The sequence below is a fragment of the Stegostoma tigrinum genome, chromosome 1, assembly GCF_030684315.1.
Source record: "Stegostoma tigrinum isolate sSteTig4 chromosome 1, sSteTig4.hap1, whole genome shotgun sequence".
Taxonomy (NCBI): Eukaryota; Metazoa; Chordata; class Chondrichthyes; order Orectolobiformes; family Stegostomatidae; genus Stegostoma; species Stegostoma tigrinum.
In genome coordinates this window covers 11,435,960-11,463,228 of record NC_081354.1, presented here as the reverse complement: position 1 = coordinate 11,463,228, position 27,269 = coordinate 11,435,960, and the positions used below count along the sequence as shown (strand labels likewise).

At 42.0% G+C, this 27,269-nt stretch overlaps 1 protein-coding gene across 1 annotated transcript in view; it reads left to right on the top strand.

Moving 5' to 3' along the window:
• dkk2 (dickkopf WNT signaling pathway inhibitor 2) overlaps positions 1 to 23,884 on the top strand; it is a 46,137-nt gene extending 22,253 nt beyond the window's left edge. Inside the window, exons 2-4 of the mRNA XM_048548808.2 lie at positions 1,721 to 1,874; positions 14,800 to 14,949; positions 19,880 to 23,884. Of these exons, the coding sequence (XP_048404765.1) occupies positions 1,721 to 1,874; positions 14,800 to 14,949; positions 19,880 to 20,118 (543 nt within the window). The 3' untranslated portion in view covers positions 20,119 to 23,884. The remainder of the gene's footprint in view (positions 1 to 1,720; positions 1,875 to 14,799; positions 14,950 to 19,879) is intronic.
• Positions 23,885 to 27,269: the final 3,385 nt, after the last annotated feature.

Sequence of the window (27,269 nt, the reverse complement as noted above, 5' to 3'; positions counted from 1 at the left end):
CTCCCACTTGTGGCGCTGCTGAGCACATGAACTGCTAGCCTCTGATTGGCCAGCAGCTCTTGGCGGGCAAGACTTGTACCTCTGGGGTCTTGATTCCAGGGGATTGTCCCGCTGGTGGCCTGGCTATTGCCTGATTGATTTGTGGTTGGGTGGGCCTTCAGATAAAGGAGGCAGTGCTCCGGCTACCAAGTGAGAGCCCTCCGCCGCCCCATGCAATGGGATTCCATCTCACCAGAATAGAATCCCAACAGTGTGGAAGCAGATCTTCGAGTCCACATCAATCCTCTGAACAGCATCTGACCCAGACCCACCTGCCCCCCACCCAACCTTATCCCTTCAACCCTGCATTACCCTTGGCTAACCCACCCAGCCTCCACAGCTCTGGACTTTATGGGCAGGTTAGCATTACCAATCCACCTAACCTGCACATCTTTGGACTATGAGGAGGCAACTGGAATACCGAGAGGAAAGCCATGTAGACATGAAGAGAATGTGCAAACTCCACACAGATAGTTGCCCCAGGGTGGAGTTGAACAGGATCCCTGGCATTGTGAGGCAGAAGTGCTAACCACTGAGCCACTGTGCAGCATAATTCACTCCAGATTTCAAAGCAATATATTCTGTCCATAGTTTTACATAACCTTTCATGTTCATGTTTATGATGAAAACTGGCTACGTTCTTTCCAAAGACTATTGACCAACTTCAAAAGAAAAGACTACCTAGCCATCCAAGATAACAAAGTGTGGAGTTGGATGAACACAGCAGGCCAAGCAGCATCTTAGGAGCACACCTGGCCATCCAACTCAGTTTTGTTCATGGGGTGTTTCTGTGCACAATGGATTTTCATGTCTCCTACAGTTATAGAAGTGGCAGCATTTTGAAAAGTACTTCACTTCCGTAAATCTCTTTGGGTTGTCCCGTGTTCTTCCGTGATGCTATCTCAATGCCAATTCCTTCAGTGTGAAATTGTCACATTGTAATTACACTACCCCACCAGCAGTGGTGCCACAGAACAACCATTGATAACCAGGTCTCAATAATGCAGTGACATGTTTACATTGACGTTTTTATAATAAAAGTTGACAGGAAGTTTATTCAGTTATGTGCCGTTGTAATATAATAGATAGTTTGGGAACGCATAATTATTTGCTCGTGATACAGAGCACTTGAGCTTCTGTCACAACCTGCACCTATTGTTGAAAAATGGTTAACTCGGAGCGGGTGAATTATCTTTAACTGTGTTGTTGCCATGGTACAGACAAATTACAGGTTCTTGTCATGGGCAACCACTGCTACATTGCTGCCACTTTAATTACCTTCCTTTCTTTGCGCTGTCACACCCAGCAGTGAGCAGGAAGCAGAGTGTCCTGATGGTTACTTTGTGAAGCGAGATGACATTGTTTGAGGGGCATGATGTGCTGACTGAGATAAGAAGAGGATATCTGTGTGAAAATGATTTCAGACTAAAGCTAGCTTTTCAGAGGCGCTCGATAATGTGAGGCAGCTCACCGAACGCAGCCAGTATTTGCAACCCAAAGCACACTAAAACCCGATACTTTTCCCTTCGGGGCATAAGTACTCAGTAGGTTTTACACGATCATCCCTTCCCTGTTCCCTGCCCTAAACAGCCTCCCCTCAATCTGAAGGATTGTCTCAGGCTCACCCACAGCTTTATAAAAAAAGGCTTATAGGTGTGTGTTTATTTTTTGCATGTTTCAGAACCTGGCATGCAGCAGTGATAAAGAGTGTGGACCCAGTGGGTATTGTCACCATTCGCACCATCAAGGCCACCCATCGTGCATGTCTTGCAGGAGGAGGAAGAAACGATGCCATAGAGACTCGATGTGCTGCCCTGGAAACTACTGCAATAACGGTACGTTAGCTTTTTCCTCACTGGGTCAAGAGAAAGAAGAACTTAAACTGGACAGGCACTTGATGTTAGATGTTAATCTTAACCGAGCAGGAAATGAAGAGTTAAGTTGATCATTAAGGGGAGGGGGGTGTACAAAGTGAGTGCCCTTCCTTCAAAAGAAATCAGCTATGTTCTGTCTCATCAAAAATTGAGCTGGGACTAGTCACTGAAGTACTGTGCCTACCAGAGCAGGTCATTGGCTTGGAATCCTGCAGTGAGCAACTCACCTCCTGACTCCCCAAAACCTGTCCACTGTCTACAAAGAACAAGTCAGCATTGTGATGGAATACTCCTCACTGACTGCAGCTCCAGCTAAACTCTACAGGCTTGACACTATTCAGGGTAAAGCAGCCCACTTGTTTGGCACCACATCCACAAACATCCATTCCCTCCACTACTGATGCTCAGTAGTAGCAGTGTGTACTATCGTCAAGATGCACTGCAGAAATTTGTCAAAAATCCTTGGACAGCACCTTCCAGACTCACAACCACTATCATTTAGAAGGACAAGCACAGCAGATGCATGGGAACACCATCAGCTGCAAGTTCCCCACCAAGCCACACACCATCCTAACCTGGAACTTACCAGTCATGCACTGCCACTGGGTCAAAATCCTGGAACCCCTTCTCCAACAATATTGTGGGTCTACCTACAGTACTTCAAGAAGGCAGCTCACCACCGCCTTCTCAAGGCAACTATAGGTGGGCAATAAATGCTGGTTCGTTAAGTGACACCCACATCCTGTGAATTAATATAAAAAATAACCTATGGCTCAGTTAGCTCCACATTAGAAGGTTGATGATTCCAGTCTCACTCCAGGGACTCGAATTCACAATCCAGGCTAATCCATCAGTGCAGCAGCGACAAGGGTTCTCCCCTTTGGATGAGATGCTAATTGAACCTCCCTCTTTGGTAGCCATGGTGCATCCCACACCACCATTCAGAGAGGAGAAGGACTGTTTTCCCTAGAGTCCTGGGTAATACCTATTCATAAACTAGGTTCGCTAAAGCAGAATATCTGGCCATTACTATTGTTTAAGGGTGTATGGGAATCAAAGAGTTAATACTGAGGAGTGCATTAAACACATAAAGTGGGAGAAACAGCTTCACATCTTGAAGGAGTAAGATCTAAATCAAGGTTTCCTCCAGCCTCAGTAATAATGTCTATTATACCAGTACATCTGAGCAGTATCATGCAATAAAATGTATCTTTGTTAAAGACAAGAGTGCTTTGTCATTGCACTAACAAACTGTTTTACTGTACCCACACTAGACCAGGCAGACCTTGTATATCTTGACCAAAAAAGAGGATAGGAGCAGTAAACCTACCAAGTGAATTTGATCCTATGATGAGTGCGGAACGTCTTATGACAATGATCTCATCATCGGTAGGGCCTTGCTGTGTGAAAATTGGCTGGTGAGGATGAATGTCTGGGAAAGGAGCTGTAGTAAGGGGAGCAGGAATAGAGGGGACTTTGGCTATCAGCCCGACAGCTTTATTACAGAATCAGTAGGAGTACTCCTGTTCCCATTAACTCCTATTCAGATTCATTTTTATAAAAGAGTTATCCTTTTCTTTCCAGTGGCAGGTTCTAGCCTTCTCTTTAATATCTGCTTTAGCCTGCTGGTAGTCAAGGTAATCCTGATCTACTGCATTCAGGGCAACCCAGTTTTATATCTGGGTCCTAAATCGAGCCTGAAGTTCCTTATTAGAGACACCTCCCCAGCTCCTGAATCAATTGGGAACATTGTTTGCAAGTGGGAGGTTTGCTTTAAATTTGGATCTTTCTGTTCCTGTTTCTTGCCCAGCAAACAAGTAAGCAATGTTAAATTTTGCCTTCAAAGTACTCTGTACAGCTTCTTGCACCTGTTAGAATACATATCTTCTAATGAAACTTACAGGCAGAAAATTCTCATTTTCACATAAAGTGTTTTGCTGAGCAAAATGCATGCTCCTTCTGGCTCAGAATCACTTTTCACACATTATCTTCCAGCTTACACCTCATTAGTAATGTAACTAGGCTCCAGTGTGTCTTTTGGGGTATTTTGTAGCTCATGAGTGGAAGCAGTCATTGTCGCTGGGACCTTACGGTGTTGAATTCACCGGCACCATATTTAAATCCCAGCTACGCACACCAGTTCAGTTGCTGCAAGCCAGGAACTGCCCCTCACGCTGTACAGATCAAGCCCCTACATTCAGCAAATGGCCCAGAGGAAAGAAGAGCTCGCTGTCTGCATCATGGACAGGGACCTGGTCGCGATGGTGGATGTGGTGGAGGAGTGGAGGGCAGTCCGTTACCCTATGGACCCCCACAGACAGCCACACTACCAGACCCAGCCTGAGTACAGATTGGAACCCAGGTCAGTGCAATATCCTAGGGGTGACAGGATGTCAGGCAGGATAGGAGGAGAGTCAATGATCTTCTGTGCTCCACAAGAATAGCTGTCACCATCTACTCAGTAAGATCTCACACTCGCAGAGCCATCAGTCACTCTAATTCAGGTACTGCAGCTGCCTCCCACAAGACTCATGGACTACAACTCTCTCTATTGTATTCGTTCACTTAATGCTTCTTGCCCATCTCATCCTCCTTAAGTTCTAAATCTCGCTGCCCTCTGAGTTAACAATGTAATGCAAGCCTCATAGGCTGGTGGCCTGTGACTAAGCGTGGAAGATCCGTGTGCGTTTAGAAAGCATTGTGAGCCACACAGGGGTTGACAATGAGTACTAAGAAAGCAAGCTAAGACCCATGAGATGAGTCCTGTGTAGATGCATGAGATAAGTGTGTGTTCCTATGTGCAAAGTGACCAAGAAGAAATAAGCTAGTCTTTGGCGTCTCTGAGCCATAAAGAGCTGATGGAGTGAAGTGGTGTGAGAGTTGGTTGGAGAGCAAGCGTGGTGATGTGGTGAGGTTGGTGGTTTGCTGACTTGTGTGGACGAAGGAAGGCAGCTGTGGAGCTGTTATAGAGAAGAAGTCGAGATGTTGACTGGGATGAGCTTTCAGTGAGCTGCAGCTTCTAGCTACCTGCTCCAATTTATTGGTTGGGAATTTTGCACCTTCCAGTTTCTTGGGAAAGAGAGGGGAATTGGAAGAGATCTGTAAATAAGGTGAGTTGGAGCTCTAATGAGAAGGACATGCATTAATATAAGATAGCCGCCATTCAATAGTGAGATTCTGAAGTGGCCATTTGAGGCTTATGGGGAAAGGTGCAGAATTCTCATGTTGTCATTTGGACGTTCTGTCTGTATTTTTCCACTTTTTGCACCATTGCCCGTGGCACACCAGGCAGGGGCAAATTCCACTCATAAAGTATGTGGAGAGCTGCAAAATCAACATCAAAGAGATTATTTTTCGAATAGTAAGAAGGACAAGGACCCTGGATTTACTTGAGCTAGAAACTGTTTAGCAAGAGGCACATCTCCCCCAGCAATAAATGACCCAATGTGAATGGAGAAGGCTGTTTGAATAAATCACACCCATTTCCAAAACACACGGCGTTCATGTCTTAAAATTTTATTTGCCGCAGTATGCTGGCTCGTTCTGGGCAAATTCCTCATTGGAACAACAGTTGAAATGTACTGAATAAAAACCGAAAGAACTGCGGGTGCTGTAAATCAGGAAGAAAAACAAAACTACTGGAAAAGCTCAGCAGGTCTGGCAGCATCTGTGTTGAAAAAACAGAGTTAACATTTTGGGTCCGGTGACCCTTCCTCAGAACTTAAGTTTAAACATACTGTTTTAAACAGATAGTGAAGGAAGACACCATTTTATTGCAATTCTCTGTTGCACTGGGTAGTTCTTTGCAGCAGTTCACATAATTCCTGGCTTCGAATGGTGAAAGACACAGTTGACTGGGCACGAGAGACCGTGGTCACCTGTCCTGTCTAATGGAGTTGTGACAGCTGGGTTTTTAGCCTGGCAGCTGTGCATTCACATTGGTGGCTCATCAAAGGAGTCCGTTGAATGATGCGATCACAGCTGTAGCCTGGCACTTTACTTTTATAGTCTTGCCAGAAACCACACTGCCCAAAGTACACCATATGAATTTGTTGTCAAGTGTCAGGCACTGCAAAAATATTGTCGCCTCACAATTCCTGGCTTTTCAAGGCTTCCTCAAGCTTTGATTAATGAGACATGGGTTCCAGCTGACACTGAAGTGTTAGGTATAGGGGCTACTCAGGTAATTTCCCTCCCTCATTCTCAACAAGCATCTGCTGGATGTGAGTTGTGACATTTCTGTCGATAGTGACAACTTCACTCTTTATTTAATGGTAACCATTCTGTTTACTACAGGTTGATATAGAAGGATGGCCTTGTTGATTCTCTGTATCCAGTAAGGGGTACATGCTCGAAGATAGCACCACAGAAAATCCGTGATCTCCTATTGCAGTCCTGCCTCTAATTCTTTGAGGTCAGGTCACTGTTTGGAAAAAAAAATAAATCTTTCACTCATTCTGAAGACAAACATCTTATCACCCCTCAACATTAACAAGATCCAGCCTATAGAAACACAGGAACAGGAATAGGCCATTCAGCCCATTGTGCCTACCCTGCAATTGAGAGCAATCTTGGTTGATTGAACCCTTTAATGCTTTTTACACATCCCATCTCCAAAACCCTGTCATGCCTTAAGTAACCAGAACCAGATAAGTCTCAACCTTAAACATACTCAAAGACTGAGCTTCCACTTACCTCTGCGGTAGAAAATTCTAAACAGTAAAATAATTTCTCCTCATTTCAGACCAAAGTGGCATCCCCTTGATAATCAGGCCTCTGGTTCTAGGCTCTGCAACCAGGTGAAACATCTTAGCTGCGCCTCCCCCATTCTGTCCCTTTCAGTATTTCTTTAACTTTCAATGAGATCACCTCTCATTCTTCAAAACTCCAGAGAATGCAGGTCTAATTTGCCCAATTTCTCTTCATAGACAGTCGCACCATTCTGGGAACAAGTCTGCTGAACTGTTCCTCTACCAAGAGAGACTTTTAATGATGTTGAACATGCCCCCACTACCCTTCTACATCCTGCAGCAGCATTGCCAATTCAACTGAAAAAAGCCTGGACGCTGTAATCAGATCTGATCTGTGTTAACAACTGGGGGAAAGCTCTGACGAAGGATCATACAGACTTGAAAGGTTAACTTCAGGGAAGGAAATCTGTTGTTCCTAACAGGCCTGGCCAACATGACCCTCCAGACCCGCATCAATGTGGTTGACTCTAAACTGCCCTCTGAAATGGTCCCAGCAAAACACTCAGTTCAAGCAGCAGTTTTCAGATGGGCAATAAATGCTGGCTCAGCCAATAATGCTGCATGAATGAAAAAGAAGTTCTGTGGTACTTACTCCCAGTTTGTGTTGTAGTCCACAGTTTGCCACTTTATTGTTGAAGCATTGGAAAAAACTACCTTCTGCCGACTCTTAACCTCATGCAGTTTCTGCAAATCTTCTGTATCCACAAAAACCACCAGGTTTTGATTCATAACTCATTAGTCTTTGCTGTTGCTATTGTTTCCAGTTCCACCTTGCTTCTATCTGCCTAACACACAGCAGGGGCAAAGTAGAAAGAAACTTGCCTCAAGTCAAGCAATATCATTATCAATCAAATAGCAGTTATAACATTATGCAGATTAGTAACGCTTTAGTAATGCTTTGGTGCAGCTGTACAGTATGAACTGGAACTCATTCCTTAGTGGCAGATGGGTTTTGCTTGGAACTTGACATATTATTTTAACTTTTGCATGCCATTCTTTCCTTCATATTCGCACTCTGGTCACTGAGTCCGGAGGTTAAGCCCTACTTCACAGCTTTGAGAGATGGGGCATACACTTGGGATGAGAGACAATACTCAGGCTGTGAATATCAGCAGAACCATAACTGTAACAACCAGAAATAAGCACCGAAAACTCTACTGCGACTCATGAGTAAGAGAAACAAACCAGAGCTGTGAAGGATTGGGAAAAGCTGCGTTAGGAGTGGTTTAGATGAGGATCTTTCAACTGCTCTGCTATGAGAGGAATCAAGATTGTATGTACTGAAGACACATGAGCTGAACAAAGCTGATGAACTTTGAGAGAGTAATTGGATGATGGGTGGACAGAATGATTCATATGGGGTAGATTAATGTTCAAAGGGGAATAGGTGCCAGGAAATTCCTGAGTGCATTTAAAGAAAACAAGGCAGAAAATAAATGACCAAACAATTGCACAGACGGAGCAGACTAGAAACCCGCGACATAGGAACCCATGTGTCAGAGCCTATCAGAGGTTTCACTAATATATTTGGCACTGATAGATTAATCACACGTGTTATGTGTAGCAGGGTTCCATCCAGAAAGCTGACCAATGGAATTACCATAGACCAAATAAAACAAACCATAAATTAGGCCAGGACTTTTTATATGATGGAAAAGCTTGGCAATTAAAAATAGAGTGGGAGTAGCTATAATTCTTATGAAGGTTGCTAGCACTGAATGCTGTGCACAGCCTTTTTCACGTTGGACAGTTGCTGCTTTGGGCAGGGGCCTGTACCATAAAAGGTAAGAGATGGAGAAACCCTTAAAAACAAACGGAGTAAGTGTGCGTGGCAGTGAGAATTATTTACCTGTGAAAATTAGGAGCAGAAATATGATATTCACCCCCTCAAGCCTGCCCCTCTATTCTACAAAATCATCGCTCATTTCTCCCAGGCCTCAACTCTTCAATATTTTAATAACCTATCTCCCTCCTCTTTCAATGCTTCCAGTGATCTTGCCTCCACAACTGTCTGGGGTTCGAGAACTTCAGACATTCACTATCCACTGTGAGAGGAAATTTCCTTGCATCTCAAATTTAAATGAATGTCCCCACATTCTGTAACTATGCCCCCAAGTTTAAGGTGACCCCACTCGTGGAAAAATTTTCTCAACGTCTATCCTGTCAAACCCCCTCACAGCCTTGCATTTTTCAATAAGATCATACTTCATTCTTCTAAACTCTAATGAATCAAGGTCAAGTCTCTTTAGCTGTTCCCGATAAGTCAACCCCTTCATCCCAGGAATCAGCCTCAGTGGCTCAGTGGTTCGTACTACTACCTCACAACACCAGGGACCCGGGTTCAATTCCAGCTTCAGGCAACTGTCTACGTGGAACTTGCACATTCTCTCTGTGTCTGTGTGGGTTTCCTCTGGGTGCTCCTGTTTCCTCCCACAGTCCAAAGATGTTCAAGTTCGGTGGATTGGCCATGCTAAATTGTGGAGGTTAAGTGGGATTAGCTATGGAAAATGTAGGGTTACAGGGATAGTGTAGGGGGCCAGGTCTGAGTCAGATGCTCTTAAGTGGGTGGGTGCAGCCTCAGTGGGCTGAATGGCCAGCTTGCATACTATGGGGATTTGGGCGAATCTGTTTGGCACTACAACCATTACCAGTGTATGCTTTTTTAAATACAGGAACCAAAACTGTGCACAGTACTCCAGGTGCTGCCTCATAAACAACCTGTAAAGAGGCTGCTATTTTTATACTATAACAATAAAGGCCAAAATTTCATTTGCTTGTTTAATTATTTGCCCTTCCTGCATGCTAACATTTTATGTTACATGCCAAAGAACATGTGGATCCCTCTGCACTGCAGCTTTATGGAGTCTCCATCCATTTAAATAAAAGTCTGGTTTTTGATCCTTCCCACCAAAGTACACAATCTCTCACACTTTCCTACATTACACCCCAGCTGGCAAGTTTTTGCTCACTCGCTCAACTAAACTAAAACCCCTTGCAGATTCCTTACGTCCACAGCATAACCCATTATATATTTTTACATCATCAGCAAATTTGCAAACATCACACTCTCCTCCCTCCTCAAAATCATTAATATAGACAGTAAACAATTGAAGCTCTGGGACTGATCCTAATAGCATTCCACTAGTTATGTTTCTACAATCTGAAAAAGATCATTTAATCCCAACTGTCTGTCTTCTGTGTGATAACCAACCAACAAGGTGGGAATGAAAGTACGCTTCAAATTCTCTGTGGCAATTGTGTTTCACTCACACCTCCTCCAATTCCCCAAAGTCAAATTTGACCTCAGGTAGCTGAAAAGGCAACACATCTGATTCCAGGCTTGTCCAAAGCAATCTAATGCACACCAGGTTGGACCATAGTATTTGAGATTCAGTGCAAATCCCTACAACCGGTTCAGGATTCTGTATTTTGAGGGAGCAGAGAGCTGCCCAGAAACTCAAAACTGCAGAGAGAGGTCTGTTTGGAAGACAAAAAGTAAAGCCAGGATAGGGGCTTTGGGTTTGAGATTCAGAATGTTGATGTTAAGCTTACTTTAAAGAAGTGTGAGAGTATGTTAGGTTTATCTTCTGTTTCTTCTACTCAAATCCATTCATTAGGAAAACATAGAAATGAATGGTAGGGGAATAATAACACAAAATTGTAGTAAGTCAACAGTCTATGGACGTCATGTTGAGGTTGTACAGAATGTTAATGAGGCAACTTCTGGAATACTGTGTGCAGTTCTAGTCGTCCTGTTATGGGAAGGATATTACTAAACTGGAGCGGGTTCAGAAAAAACTTACCAGGATGTTGCTGGGACTGGAGGGATTGAGTTATAAAAATAGATTGAGGCTTACTTCACTGGAGCAAAGGTGGTTAGGGGGAGACCTTATAGGGGTTTGTAAAATCGCGAGGGGCATTGATAAGGTGAGCTGCGAGATTCTTTTTCCGAGTGCAGGGGAGTTCAAAACTAGAGGGCATACATTTCAGGTGACAGAAGAAAGATTTAAAAGGACATGGGGCAACTTTTTCACACAGTGAGTGGTTTGTGTGTGGAATGATCTGCCAGAGGAGGCATTGGATGCAAGTACACTTACAACATTTAGAAGACATTTAGACAAGTACATGAATAGGAAATGTTTGGAGGGACAGGGGCCAAGCACAGGTAGGGGTGGGTGTAGTTTAGTTTGGGAACATGGTCTGCATGGACTAGTTGGACCAAAGGCTCCGTTTCTATGCTGTATGGCTCTGTGGTCAGATTTCCATTGTCATTGTTTGTTCTGGTATTATCTCCTCAGACCAATGACCCTTAATGAGCTTTTAATCACAGAGTGATTGCAGAGCCTGTTCTTCAAATGAGCTTTTGTTGTTTAATTACTCTTCTCCCAGATTTAGGAGTTCATGAGAGCAACACTATGAGCAAATCTTTCTCAGAAGGGGATAAAAACTGTAACACATGCCCCGACCCATTTTATATAACTTGAAGCGGAACTCCTGTATCACCAGTACATTCATTTTAAAATATTGCTGGTTTGTTATTGTTTTGTTTTCTTCTGGGAAAACACAGTACCAGTGCCAAAACTGCCCCGCTTTTTAATTTACATTTTAGTCATTGCAACCATGTTGCCTTGCGACTTCATATCATTTCTAAGCAATATCATCGAAGAGATGACAATCAGCGCGCTGCTCACCACAGACTGTCCCGATCTTCTTCATCTTTTTAGTCTAGAAGTAGCAAGTCAGAAATTGTGTGATCCCATAGGACATGAGCTTCGACCTAAACTATGGACTGGAATCAAGGACTGTGTCATTTTGTGCTCTGGGAAACCATTTGGAATTGTCAACATTGCAATGTAGAATGGGACCATTTGTCCCTTTGAGACGGTCTTAGAGCTAATTCTTCAACTTGCATTCTTTATGCTAAAGCAGGGTCCTGTGCCGCGTTGCATGCCATTTTGATCACGTTCCTAAAGAAACATCTGGGCCTTTTTATTTTCTGCACCATTTTGCGGAATGTGAAGTGAACAGAAGCTGTGGATATGTTTTATTAAAAGGATATTTATTTTTATTTCGTGGCCATATTGATAGGTGAACCAACTTAATACATCAAGCCTCTGAAGTAGTTTTGCATGTATCTTTAGAACTGAGTTTTTCGGAGCAAGAGTCCCATCAGGCAGAAGATGCATGTGTTTGAAAACACATACCAACAGATTTAAGAACAGCTTCATCCCCGCTGTTAACAGATATATAAATGGGCCTCTCACATGTTAGAGTTGATCTTTCTCTACAACTTCTCAGTAGCTGTAACACTATATTCTGCATTCTGTTCTATAACCCGGTTATACTTATGTAATGTATGTTTTGTCTGGACAGCACCCAAAACAACACTTTTCACTGTATCTCCTTACATGTGACAATAATAAATCAAATCAAAATCCAAAAATACAGTATGTGTTTAATGATATATACCTCTGGGGTCATTATTGTTCAGGCCAGTTGTGTAGGATTCTAGACAGACACCCTCAAGCTGATGCCTCAGGACTCGTGACTCCCACCTAATTGCCCCATTCTACTTAACTTATTTAAAGAACCTAACTGTAACTAAAACTCACTGTCTATGACTGGATCCTTAGCTTTCTGGCCCATGGGTTGCAAACAGATAACAACACTTCCTCCACAATAACACTCAACACTGGAGCCCCCAGGGATGCATCCTCAGCCCCCTACTGTACTGCCTGCACCTTATGACTGTGTTGCCAAATTCCAAAAAACGCCATCTACCAGCCCGCTGACAATAGCACCATAGTGTGGCAGATATCTAAGAATGACAAGTCAAAATACAGAAGGGAGATAGAGGGCTTGGTGACTTGGTGCCATGAAAACAATCCGACTGTCATCGTCGACAAAATTAAAGAATTGATCATCAACTTCAGAAAGAAAGGAGGAGAATTCTCCCCCGTACACATTAACAGAACTGAGTTGGGGAGAGTGAAGAGCATCAAGTTCCTCAGAGTAACAATAACCGATGACCTGTCCTGGATTTCCCACATAAGTGCGACACTCAAGAAAGCAGAACGATGCCTCCTCTTCCTTATGTGGCTCAGGAAATTTGGCATGTCCGTAAGGTCCCTCACTACTTTCTACAGATGCACCATTGAAAGCATGCTGTCCTGGTACAAAATGGCCCAGTACGGCAACTGCTCTGCCCAGGACCGTAAGAAACTACAGAAGGTGGTGAGCACAGCCCAGACCATCACAGAAGCCAACCTTCCATCCATGGACTCTATCTACATGGCTCGCTGCTGTGGAAAGGCAGCCAACATCGTCAAAGACCCATCACGCCCTGGTAATGATCTCCTACAACAACTTCTATCAGGCAGAAAACATAGAAGCCTGAACACACACACAGGCAGGTTCAGGAACAGCTTCTTTCTGGCTGTTATCAGACTGTTGATTTGATTCTAGCCTCAAATAATGTAGCCTGCAATGTACCTGTAGGCTTCTAAGTCTTTTTTATCTGTACATCCTTTGATTGCTTTGATCTGCCTGTACCACTCGTAAGCAAAACTTTTCACTGTATTTCGGTACAAGTGACAATAAAATCAAAATTAAAAGGTAAAGCAAGAACTTCCATTGAGTTAGTGCCTTTCACAAACACAGGACCTTCCAGCCAACCGAATGTTTGTGGAATAATGTAGCCTATTATTGCAATTTAGGAATTGGTGGCAATCAAATTGAACACAGCAAGATCTAACAAACAGCAATGCAATCCATTTTAGTGACATTTTTGTGTAATTAATGTTGGCTAGGTCTCCATGGAGACCTTGTCTTCTCCTTTGGATTGAATGGGATGATGAGCACTTGCTCTAACATCTCATCATAAAAATGTCACTCCTTCAGTGTTGACCAGAGAGGCAACCCAAAGCATATACTTACAGTTCCAGAATGGAGCTTACAAGCTTCTGACTCTGAGGTGAAAACCATCCCATTAAAGCTACAGAAGATAGTACTGCCTGCAATTCTGACATAACCCACAATGGAGCTTTGACACTGTCAGGACTGTAGGAACAGCCAATCATTTTGGCTGGTTGTTTGATAAGTTAAGACATCCTCCTAGTGCAGAGCAGAAGTCCCAAAATTCATCATATTAGCCCAACCTCGATGCATTATGGCTGCAGGACAGGCCTGTTATTGCTGACTTTTCTTCTTGGTGAGCTGTCAGCCTGCCCTCTTCACCCCCAGTGATTTTCTGTGCCATGCTGCCTTATTACAATCACCTTTTCTTTTATTAGATTTCCCATTACCGACAACCCTTTGTCTTTTCCTGCCTTCCATCCTATCACAGACCTTTCCTTTGGTTCTTTCCTTGCCTCCCATTCCCAATCTGTACTGGATTACAAATCGCCAAATCTGCAACTCCTTCCAGTTGTGATAGAAAATCTGCAACATTAGCTCTGTTTTAGCATGTGTGTCATAACATGGCCAGACAGGTTGGCTGCTAATCTGCGACCCTTTCTAATGCTTTGTTGACAGGCACTAAGAGAGGAAAACTTTCCTGGTTAGCCAGAACTGAGTGGTAGGTGGAGTGCAAAAGCCTCCCAATGATAGAAGTCTTCACATGCAAGTTCTTGCCTTGAGTGCCATGCTCCTCTGAGGGATTAACGACATGTGTGCGCACACACAGACACACAGACACAGACACAGACACACACACACACACACACACACACACAAATGGACACACACACACACACACACACACACACACACACACACACACACACACCCCTGCAGAAATAACATCGAGACACAGAAACACAGATACATACATATACTCCCACACAAATGTATTTAAACACACAAACATAAAGATACACGTGAAGATATCCAAATAGACAGAAACATGGGAATATTAGCAATCTACCATGCAGTGGATATAAGGAATTAAATATTATTTTTGCCCTGAAGGCATAAGAGACTGAAAGTCATTTCTGTGCAAATGGGGCAAATTAAAGCTTAATCTTGTCCGTGCAATGCTGCCCTACTCCACCATGACCCAATTAATTGCTGCAAATCCTTAACTGTGTGTGTGTAATGCCTGGTTTCGATGCAGCTATTTTTATCCCTTTATTCAGGTATCTGTGTACCACTTCTCGACGGCACCAGTCGCAGAACCCTCCCTGGCGACATACAAGAGCACACCAAGAAGGGAACCCACCATGGATCCAAGGGCTCGTATTGGCAGATTGTGGGAAACACACAGGCGAAACCGTCACGTGAGAAAGGTTAGTGGCATTATCACCCTTCAGTAGAATCAGCAAAGTGTGGAAAAATGTCACACCTTGCCCCATGCAGCAATTATGAGAATGTGGAGTGCGAATTACTTCAGTCAGACCTGGGACCCAATACCAGGTGCATTGTACTACACATAAGATACTCATATGTTCCCTACAGAGTGGAAGCCAGCCCTTTGGCCCATCAAGTCCACACCAACCCTCTGAAGAACTTCCCACCCAGATCCACCCCCCACCCTATCCCTGTAACCTTGCATTTCCATGGCTAATCCACCTAACCTACACGTCCCTGGACACTATGGTCAATTTAGCATGTCCTATCCACGTAACCTGCACACCTTTGGATCAAATCATGCTGTATTACATAGTGCCACTTAGTGTATATACTGGCTGAGGCACTCTGAAGTAAATTGAGGGGGAAGAGAATAAAGGATGGTAGTAATATTTTTCATATGTATATTTATCGCTGCCCATGTGGTCCTCGAAGTTCACAACAACAACTTCTGGAGGACAATGTAGGTGCCTGACGCTGAATCTGGCCAAAGATAATTGTGGGTTTTGCAATGGTTTTCAGTCAATCCGGAGCCTTTTTCTTCAACCCCATTATCTATACTTGGCAGGTTTCTCTGTACATTGCTAATATAGTTGCTGTTCTCCTATTGCTAAGTTAAGTTGCAACAGTCACGCAGTGGGCCATTAGTGGCTTCCATGAATGACAATGAGTGAAATAGCAAGGATGTTTGGCTTTGTGACATGCTTGTTAAAACTCCAAGGGAACCTCAGAAGAAGCCACTTGTTCCTCCCAATCTTGTCAAATGTGTTCAGATGTTAGAAAAATTCAGAGTCAAGCTTTTGCAGGCATTGTTAAAGAATAATTCATTTAGGCTCCTGGTTTCCAATTTTTTTTATTCACATACTGAAGCTTTAAAGTTAAATCTGGCAAATAAAAGACGTTCTCAGCTATTGCTGATCATTTCCTAAAGAAGGAAGGACTATCATCAATATAGACTGATCGATTCACTGATTTGCATTGTTAGGTTATACTGTTTGCATTGGTCAGCAGCACATTTAGAACATAGAACATAGAACATAGAACAGTACAGCACAGAACAGGCCCTTCAGCCCACAATGTTGTGCCGACCATTGATCCTCATGGATGCACCCTCAAATTTCTGTGACCATATGCATGTCCAGCAGTCTCTTAAATGACCCCAATGACCTTGCTTCCACAACTGCTGCTGGCAACGCATTCCATGCTCTCACAACTCTCTGCGTAAAGAACCTGCCTCTGACATCCCCTCTATACTTTCCACCAACCAGCTTAAAACTATGACCCCTCGTGCTAGCCATTTCTGCCCTGGGAAATAGTCTCTGGCTATCGACTCTATCTATGCCTCTCATTATCTTGTATACCTCAATTAGGTCCCCTCTCCTCCTCCTTTTCTCCAATGAAAAGAGACCGAGCTCAGTCAACCTCTCTTCATAAGATAAGCCCTCCAGTCCAGGCAGCATCCTGGTAAACCTCCTCTGAACCCTCTCCAAAGCATCCACATCTTTCCTATAATAGGGCGCCCAGAACTGGACGCAGTATTCCAAGTGCGGTCTAACCAAAGTTTTATAGAGCTGCAACAAGATCTCACGACTCTTAAACTCAATCCCCCTGTTAATGAAAGCCAAAACACCATATGCTTTCTTAACAACCCTGTCCACTTGGGTGGCCATTTTAAGGGATCTATGTATCTGCACACCAAGATCCCTCTGTTCCTCCACGCTGCCAAGAATCCTATCCTTAATCCTGTACTCAGCTTTCAAATTCGACCTTCCAAAATGCATCACCTCGCATTTATCCAGGTTGAACTCCATCTGCCACCTCTCAGCCCATCTCTGCATCCTGTCAATGTCCCGCTGCAGCCTACAACAGCCCTCTACACTGTCAACGACACCTCCGACCTTTGTGTCGTCTGCAAACTTGCTGACCCATCCTTCAATTCCCTCGTCCAAGTCATTAATAAAAATTACAAACAGTAGAGGCCCAAGGACAGAGCCCTGTGGAACCCCACTCACCACTGACTTCCAGGCAGAATATTTTCCTTCTACTACCACTCGCTGTCTTCTGTTGGCCAGCCAATTCTGTATCCAAGCAGCTAAGTTCCCCTGTATCCCATTCCTCCTGACCTTCTGAATGAGCCTTCCATGGGGAACCTTATCAAATCAAATGCCTTACTGAAGTCCATAAAGTTTGTGTTGAGAAGTGTTGCTGGAGGACAGTTTATTAGGCTCAACCAAACCTGCTCCAACTTCAACCTCCTATTTGACCCTCAGCTGAGTTTCTGATCCATATTCTTTCATTCATAAGGACCAACTCCTTTCAAGTTTGTAACACCATGCACTCCTGTGATTGTAACACCCACCCTTGTCTTTCTCGACTCCATTTCAATGTTCTTCTTTTCGTAAACATTTGTGCAGCCTAAGTCTGGTCCATTCCCAGGTGAGTTGACAGAGCCTCATTCTAGCCTGTCTCACCTGGTCTACATTGCCTGCCAGACCCTCAATGCCTTCAATTTAAAGTTCATTTTTGTCTTCTAAATCCCTCCGTATTCATGGAATTCCCTCCCAGTTTACAATCATTCATAAGCTTTATATTCCTATGATAGTTCCATCTTGGAAATGTCATTTCCATCACTTCTACTACTTTTGACTGTGTTTTTGACTTTTCTACTCTCTCCAGTTCCCTTCTAACACATTCTTGCCTCTCCATCAAAGGCAGACACTTTTAAACCACTTATTCGACCAAGCTTTAATCACCCCCAACTAATTACTGCTCTTTTTGACCCTTTATTGATGCGATCAAGTTCTTTAGTGCTTTAATAATCCTACTTAAAGATAATGCGAGCCAGTTGAGATTTTGTCCTAGTTTGTCCCCCAGCCTAAGGAAAAGACCTTTGCTATTCATCATATCTATGTTCCTCATGATTTTATAAACATTAACAATCTGACGAAGGGTCTAGGCCCGAAACGTCAGCTTTAGTGCTCCTAAGATGCTGCTTGGCCTGTTGTGTTCATCCAGCTCCACACTTTGTTAGCTCGGATTCGTCAGCATTTGCAGTTCCCATTATCTCTGAAGGTCATCCCTCAACCTCCTATGCTGCAGTGAAAAAAAACTCCCAGCCTCTACAGTCCATTTTTATAACTCAAACCCTTCATTCCTAGCAACATCCCGATAAATCTTTTATGAACCCTCTCCAATTTAATAAAATCCTTCCTAAAGCAGGGTGACCAGAGCTGTATACCACACTCCAGAAGAAAGTCTCTTCAACATCCTGCACAACCTCAACATGGAGTCCGAAATCCAATACTCAAAGATCTGAGCATTGAAGACAAGTGTACTAAACATGTTCTTAACCATCCTGTCCACCTGTGACACAAATTTCAAAGAATTATCTACCTGAACCTTGGACTCTCTGTTCTACAACACTACCCAGGGCCTTACCATTAATTGTATAAGCCCTGCCCTTGTTTGTTTGACCAAAATACAACTTCTTACATTTATCTGAATAAACTCCATCTGCCACTCCTCAGCCTATTTGCCCAATTGATCAACATCTCTTTGTAATCTTGGATAACCTTCTTCATTGTACACTATACCACCAATTTTGGTGTCATCAGCAAACTTACTAACTGTGCCTCCTATATACTCATCCAAACCTTTTATATAAATGACAAACAACAGTAGATCCAGTACCAATCTCTGCAGAATGCCGCTGGTCACAGTCCAGAAAACAACCCTCCACCACCATGCTCTGTCTCCTACCTTCAAGCCAATTCTGTATCCTGTTGGCAAGCTCACTCTGAATCCCAAGTGATCTAACTTTATTGGTCTACTGTGCAGAATCCTGTCAAAGGCTTTACTAAAGCCCATATCAATAACATCTACTGCTCTGTACTCATCAATCCTTTTGGTTACTTCCTAAGAAAACTAAATCAAGTTTATGAGACACAGTTTCTTTCACACAAAGCCGTGCTGAATACCCTAATCATTCCTTGCCTCTCCAAATGCATGTTAACCCTACATTTCAGAATCACCTTGAACAACGTATCCACCACCGATGTCAGGCTCACAGGTCTATAGTTCCCAGGTTTCTCCATGCAGCATTTCTAGAATAAAGGCACAACATCAGTCACCCTCCAGTCTTCTGGTATCTCACCAAGGTGTTTCTGGATACCTGGAGAATCGCAAATGTTATATTATTGTTTAAAAGCGGCTGTAAGGATAGAGCAGTCTTGTGAGCATGATAACCTGGGAGAAAGTTAACAGTCATTTGGCCAAGCATAGATCAATTCAAGAAAACCAGAGCAGATTGGTTAAAGGCAAATCATATTCAGTGAAGGCCATTGAGGTTTTTGATGAAGTAACAAAGGGTAATGCAGTTGACATGGGATGTGTGGACTTCCAAAAGACTATGCAAAGCAATATCAAATGTAATAAAGATCTCTTATCTGCCACAGAATAGTTTTATTGTCACTATCCCTTTCGACCTGACTCCCCTGGGTTGACCACATTTCAGATGAGGTAGATATTCTGAGATCAGACAGAAATCTCGCCAGACCTAACCACCAATGAATCCCCTCCACTCTTCCAAGGATTGGCAGCATTGTCGTCACATACTTGCTCCTAAGTTTCGGAGTTGTGTCCTTAAACCACTTATCCTGTCCTTCAAGCTCAAGCTTTTTGACCACTGGCCAGCCAGCCCTGTCCATGTCCCACAAGCCCGTTAAAACAAATACTATTGGGTCCAACCCTACAGATATCACCTCCTGACTCTTTGTTGCTTATTGTCTGTTCGTATAAATGACTACACTTTGCTTTTCCAATATTAAAGGTACCAAGTAAGTGCAAGCTGGTTGTTTTCATGTTGTGCAGGTCATGAAGGGGACTCGTGTTTGCGCTCGTCAGACTGCGCAGAGGGATTCTGCTGCGCTCGCCACTTTTGGACCAAGATCTGTAAACCAGTCCTACGCCAAGGAGAAGTATGCACAAAGCAGAAAAGGAAGGGTTCACACGGTTTGGAGCTTTTCCAGCGCTGTGACTGTGCAAAAGGACTTGCCTGTAAAATCTGGAAAGAGGCCAAATCAAGGTTGCACATCTGCCAGAAAATCTGAGTATGTTGGGATTCCACTGTGGCCCTGAGACTGTGAAGTAAGGTGCTTTTGTTGGAGCACATTGTGTAAATAATACAGGATTTGTTAAAGTGCCATTTCTCTCACAAGAGTTCATTCACGCTTATAGTAAAAGAACACAGAGGACCAGGTCTGAAGACCACAGCACACCCATTCTGACCATTATATGATAGTCCAGCACATCCAAATTAATTGAAGACCATCACTAACCTTAGTGGGGAGTGTCAAGCTGTAATCTTTGATTTACTATTCAATTTATAAAATGTATGAAAAAACATAATACTCAGGATGTAGGCATTGCGGAAGAGATGGGCAGTTATTACTCCTCCCTAGTTGCTCCTTGAGCTGATAGTAGTTTTGAACAGCTTCAGTCAGTGGTGAAGGTGCTCTCATTGTTGAGGCTGTTTCAGGCTTTCAGTCCATATAATTATAACACAAAGAACGTCTCTGCAAATGTCTTTCTGTGCTTTTGGCTTGTTGGTTCTGCACTGTCATTTTGAATGAGTTCTTCTAGTGGCCAGTACAAGGCCATATACATTGACCTTCACAAGGCCTTCCTCAGACAGAGTTGTTCAACCTTCTTCGGTAACAATCATAGCTCCTTTGATCTGTACCTCAAATTTAATTTTTTTAGGAAACTGGAGAAGATCATAAGAACATAAGAAATAGGAGCAGGAGTCGGCCATCCGGCCCATCAAGCCTGCTCCACCATTCAATAAGATCATGGCTGATCGTTTCATGGCCTCAGCTTTGTCAACCTGCCCACTCACTATACCCTTAATTCCTTTACTATTCCAAAATCTATTTATCTTTGCCTTAAAAACATTCAACAAGGTAACCTCAAGTGCTTGAGATAACAAGGTGTAGAGCTGGATGAATACAGCAGGCCAAGCAGCATCAGAGGAGCAGGAAAGCTGATGTTTCGGGCCTAGGCCCTCTCCGCCTCAAATGCTTCACAGGGCAGTAAAATTCCACAAGTGATCTTTCTCCTTAGAGTAGAAAAGGTTAAGGGATTATTTAATAGAGATTCTCAAATTTAAGAAGCAGACGAGGTGGGGAGAAATTATTTCCACTATCAACAACCAGAAGATACAGATGGAGGTAATTGATAAAAGAACAAGGGAGGAGATGAGGAGAAATTGTTTTACACAGTTAGTTGTTATGATCTGGAATGCATTTTCTGAAAGGATTTTGAAAGAAGATTCAATAATAACTTCAAAAGGTAACTGAATACATAATTGAAAAGGAAAGTCTTGCAGGACTATGAGGAACACAGAGCATGAGTTGATCTATTAGAATAGTTTTTTCAAAGCTTCTGTGCCATGTAATTCTGTTTATACTGACCTGTTTTCCAATTCTTACCTCTTGTTCAATGTAAATGATTCAACTAACATGGGGCACATGTTAAAAATCATATCAAGCCTTTTGAAGCACTTACGTTACCTGGAGGCAGAATGGTTTGAAAGAGAAGTGACAAGGGAGGTTAGTAGGGTTAGTCTATCAAAAGGCCTCAATCATCCTGTGCTCCTGCGGGTTCTATTTGATCTCAATATTTTCAATTCAACAGAGCAGCAACATAATTTGCACTCATGTTGATATCTTCATCTTGAAACCTTAGAGATTTTGACCTGATAGTTTCAAATAGGCAAAACCATTACAAGCAGAATAATGCAGAACAAAATGACAAATGGAGGAAATAAAAAACATTTTTTTCTTCAGTAGTAGAACTGGGATCCTACCAAAGAGGAAACCCATTAAGCACCACCCCAAATTTTCTTTTACATTGTTGGCTAGGGTGTAAAAATGAACTGCCAATTTGCTGGGAGACCCATGCAACATTAGTAATTTTGCCTGCAAGTTATCTTAATAGGTGCTTTCCACATAAAAGTGCCAACATATGATGGAAGTACATATCAAGAATTTGTGCAATTCCTATACCAAAATTAATGAATGCAAGATCAGAGCCCATGTGTCTGAAGTGCACATCACTGGCATGTGCTGGGAATAGAAATCTCCCTTAATGATGTTCACATGAGATCAGATAACTAAGTTAGATTTCACAGGTACAGCCACATGCTCACACCTGCTAATGTTTAATGTAACTTCACCCCTGCAGTAGCCAGTGAATATGAAACTTTTTTTGATGCAACAGGAGGAATTGTTACAAAGTTTACAGTTAGAGGCAGTGGATAAAAGTTTAAGAGTCGGGTTTACCAAAGAAAGAAAACACAGATGTCAGTTGCGATTTATGGTCTAAAAATACCAATTAAGATAGAAATGAACACAGGATGTGTTATGAAAGGAGAGAAGCAGAAAATGAAACCTCTAAGTGGCGGCTAAACCTTTTAACTGTAAATTTGTATAGGATTTTATGTACAGTATTGTAAGCCAAAACTTGGGATCTTCTTGAAGAAAAAAAATCAAGCCAGTTCCTTTCTCAGCAGCGCATCCTCAATTCAGGCTTGCTGGCATTGGGAATGAATGCAGCTTTTTTTTTGTTTAAGAGTTCCCTACAAATATCAAAATATATTGTTAATAGGAGGACACCCTGAGGGTTTAAAGCACATAAAGGGTGCAATGAAGTATGTATTATTGATGAAAAATGCTTATTACAAAATAAGGTTATTTTAGTCTTCCCTTCTTGCTCACTCCAACGCATAACAATAGAGAGACTGGAAGAATGAATAGTGAAATAATATTGGAAAGCATGTTGTAGAGAGTAATGGGAGTGTTTACTGGAAAATCATCTCATTAGAAGAGTTCACATTGTTTATTAATCACTTGAATTTTGTTCTTATTGTTTATCTATCTTCATCTGTATCCCTTGATGAGATAACTTTCATTGTAACCATTTCAGCAGTTAGTTTTCTAATAGCTACAGCAACGCTGTTGATGATGTAATGACTAACTTTATGATTAAAGGACATCAGCTGCAGCATGTTACTGAGAAATGGCACTGTGTAGATGTAATACAGATATCCACAGGCTAAACTGGTGCAGGCATGGGTTTCCAAGCTGGTTTGGGACCTGGATGTGCACAGACTAGATTTGCACCTTCAAGAGAACCTGGAACCATCTCTACTGCATTCCACTGACTGTACATTATTTTGAGTAAAGTATGCAAGGTATTCCTCCCTCTCGCTCCTTTCTAAAGGAAAATTGGCTCATTACAAGTGAGGAAGATTTAGGAAATGATAAACACTAGCTTGATTTCACTAATGTTACAGTGGTCAGGGATGTAGAATTGCAGATGAATAAATTTTGCTTACACAAGCAAAGGTTTCAGAGAGGGTGAATCAGGGGATGAAGTACCAAGTGCATGTTTTAATAAAGCTTTTAGTTTTTTAATCACTTTGCGGTCGTAATTAATTATGGTTTGCTGAGCAAAGTCAAAAGAAAATTGTTATCCCATTGCCCGGGTTCATAATTGCTTAAAAAGTAGCCATTATAATCTGAGAATATTCTTAAAGTTTTGCACTTACTTTCTTAACCAGTCATCACAGAATTCAGAGAATTGAGAAAAATCGCAATATTTACCGAATTCTATCATCAAAGAACATTGAAACAATTTAAGCAAACCATATTGCTGTAGAATTCTTACTTTCATTGTCAGTGTTGCTTTCAAGAGCTGTTAATATCATTCAACAGGAATTGATTATATTCAATTATTGTATTTTTCCAAATTTTAGAATGAGTAAAGGTTTTTTGTATAGAACAGTTCTACATGTATTCAGAATGATTTATTTTACGTGATAATTCATAATTTTTTAAATAAAGCAAATCATGATTGTTTATCAACAATGCTTTTTACTTAACAGTTGCATTTCTTTAGTTGCTATTTAAATGAACTCTTATATCTCAATGTATCTAAAGTCCTACTGGACCATAGGGCTGCTCTCCCATTAAAGAGACAGATGACCAGCAGTGGCCCACCACACCTCAGGTAAGGTTGAGAAGGTGTGATCTTCATCAAAACCTAAGCCAGTGTGGGAATTGAACCTACACTGTTGACATTGCTAACCAGCATTCAGCCAAATGACCGAACCAATGCCTCCTTCTTAATGCAGGTACTATGCTGGGGAGCACAACACACAATGGTTTATGGAGACAGAGGAAGACTGACTAAGTGTAATAGACAGAATTATGACTGACGGAGTTCAAAATACCAGCAGCAGAACAATAAAGCTCAGTAACACTCCAGAAATGACCTCAGAGCATTCAGTTTGGAATTTTTAGAGATTCTCCCATGGAAGAACCATCTGTGGCTTCCTTCCAGCCAAGCCTCTCTGGCGTGTTGGAAACATCATATTACTTGAGACAGAGGAAAATGCTCCTTCACCCTCTTTTGAAATTTCATGAAGCTCCCAGCTGCACAAAATCGCGGCTGAAAATTGAATCGAGTCAAGATTAAACAGCAATAATTTGAAAGGATCTCTTGTTTCCTCACTGAGTGGTGAATCACACTCCACTTAAGACCAAATTCTCAAAAGTACCTTGGCATAACATTTGTCTCTATTCATGCTTCGTGGAGCCTGTATTTGTAATTTCTGGAGGATAATTTCATGCAGATCTCAATTCTAAACCCAAATTTGAATGAATCATAAATTGAAAATGTAAGAAATACTTTTACATTCTTCCAATATCTCAGAAGGCAGAAAACTAAAAGCCTGCATAGGGCCAAAACTATGTGACTGAATCTGGCTAAATTTCTTACTCAGATTTACCTATGTTTAGAACAGCACACTGAAGAATATACAAAAGCAATACAAATAGAATGAGCCCACAAGAGGTTAATAAACAATATTCAGAAAGCTTTTTCTTGCCATATCTTCTTAACAGTTTCTGAAAACAGTTTCTAGGGACTATAACAGTAAATTGCAATAAAAAAATTGCTGAGATCCTATATATATATTAACTATGAAGTAAACAAATAACTAGAATGAGATGTTATGGATTAAAGGGAATTCTTCTTTTGATGTAGAAGCTCAACTGTTAGGGCTTGTGAGTTTGATCAAGTTAACCATCAAAGCAGTAAAGGTGACAATGACAGCCTAAATCACACATTAAAAGGATTTTCTAAAAGCTTAGCAATCATAGAACACAAAGCCATCTGTACCTTGTGGATGTTTCCAAATCATTGCCATCTGTCAAGCTCCACGTTAATACCTTTAAACTGCTTATTTATCCATTTAACAGAACCCTTTTATCAGCTATCTGTTTACCTGCTGAGTGAGTGTTGTCTCCCATTTTACAACACATTAAAAGACGGCCTAGCTAGTTTGAGATCCCATGAAATAAAGGTATCGGTTTCTGTTTTCATCACGGGTATACCCTGTAGGTCTCTTAACGAGTGAGAACTCAGTTCTCTAAAAAGCAGAAAGTGGAACATTAAACTCTCATCCTTACCCCTGAAATTTATATTGTACGAGTGAGAAAATTTAATCTATCACATCATCTGATCTCTCCAGCAAGTCCACAGTGCCATTCCCGTTAAACATAAAAAGTCCTTGCTCAGTCTCTCCAGATAGGACTGGAATCAATAATTATACATTGCCATAAGATTTAGACAAGGCAAGGATAGAAATTGGAGTGGAATAATTATGGTTGTTCCTTATGACATCAGCAGCGTTCGTATTTTTAGCACAAAAGAGGTTTGTGTCAAACCTTTTCTCGTAGTGATAGTGGTATGGGGTAATGCCATGGGACAAATAAACCACTAGTCAAGATTAATGCTCTGGGTCTTGGCTCCAAACCCCTCCATGGCAGCTGGTGGAATTTAAATTCTATTAATACAATCAGGAATCCATACTGTTACAGAGATGTACAGTACCGAAACAGCATGAAAAAAGCTCCCCCTTAGGTCCCTTATAAATCTTTCCCCTCTCACCTTAAACCTTTGACCTCTAGTTTTGGGCTCCCCTGCCCTGGGGAAAAGGCTATTCACCCTGTCTATGCCCCTCATGATTTTGTAAACATCTATAAGGTCATCCCTCAGGTTCCAAAGCTCCAGCAAAATTAATCTAAGCAGTGGTAACCATGAAATTATTATCAATTGTCATAAAATCTCCCAAGCATTCCTCTTTCTTCTTGCTAACATTTTGACATGGGATCTTTTACAAGCACTTAAAAGAGCAGACTGGTTTAACATCTTGCTTAAAAGAAGGCACATTGGCTATGTTGCAATCCCCAGTATGAATCCCAGTACTGTACTCAAGTCTCAGCCTGGATTCTATACATAAATTCTTATTATCTGACTGATTCTGAACTCTCTGAACTCACTCAATGACAATGAGCACATGTATGCCTGTGCTGAGGGAGTGGTAGGCACTGAAATTAAAAACAAAACATTGCTCAGGCCTTTGTAGAAGCTGGTCTTTTGAAGAAAGGTAGTTGAGATTGGGCCAGGTCTCAGCCTGTTGGGAGTTGCTCCCATAATAGAACAAAACTCTCAGCCAATGACCTCCAACAACTTCCCCAACCCTCTACCTGAAATATTCAGCTCCACCTTAGATCCACCCCAAAATAGACTTGCCAGAGAAATGTATTTGTGCAGGACAGAATGTACAATCACTCTGCCTTTGCCTAAGGGCTCATGTCAGATCATGATGTGGAGGTGCCAGTGTTGGAGTGAGCAAGGTCAGAAATCACACGACACCAGGTTATAGTCCAACAGTTTATTTGAAAGTACAACCTTCTGGATCCTTGCTCCTTCTCCAGGTTTAGTGAGAGAGGTGGCATCAGACACAGAACTTATAAGTAAAAGATCAAAGGATTGTACAATTGATTGAACAAATCTAAGATGCTGTTAAATCTTTAATCAGCTAGAAGGTTATATCCTATTAATGCGTATATATAAGTCCCTGAATTTCTTTCAAGTCACTGTCCCCAGAGAACTAAAGGTTTTATTAGAGTAAAGAAGTGGTAGCATTTTAGATCAGACAATGCATGTTAGGTGTGAGGCCTTGCTTAGAATCTGTTTGAGCTTTGGTTTGGAGTCAGACTGATTTTATTTCTAAAGTAGGAATTTCTAAAAGGCCACATTGACTGACTGTCCATAAATTGTGTGCTTTCTGAGCAAAATAAAATATATCTGCAAAATCAAGCAGTCACATCTTTGCAATGTTATCTTTAAT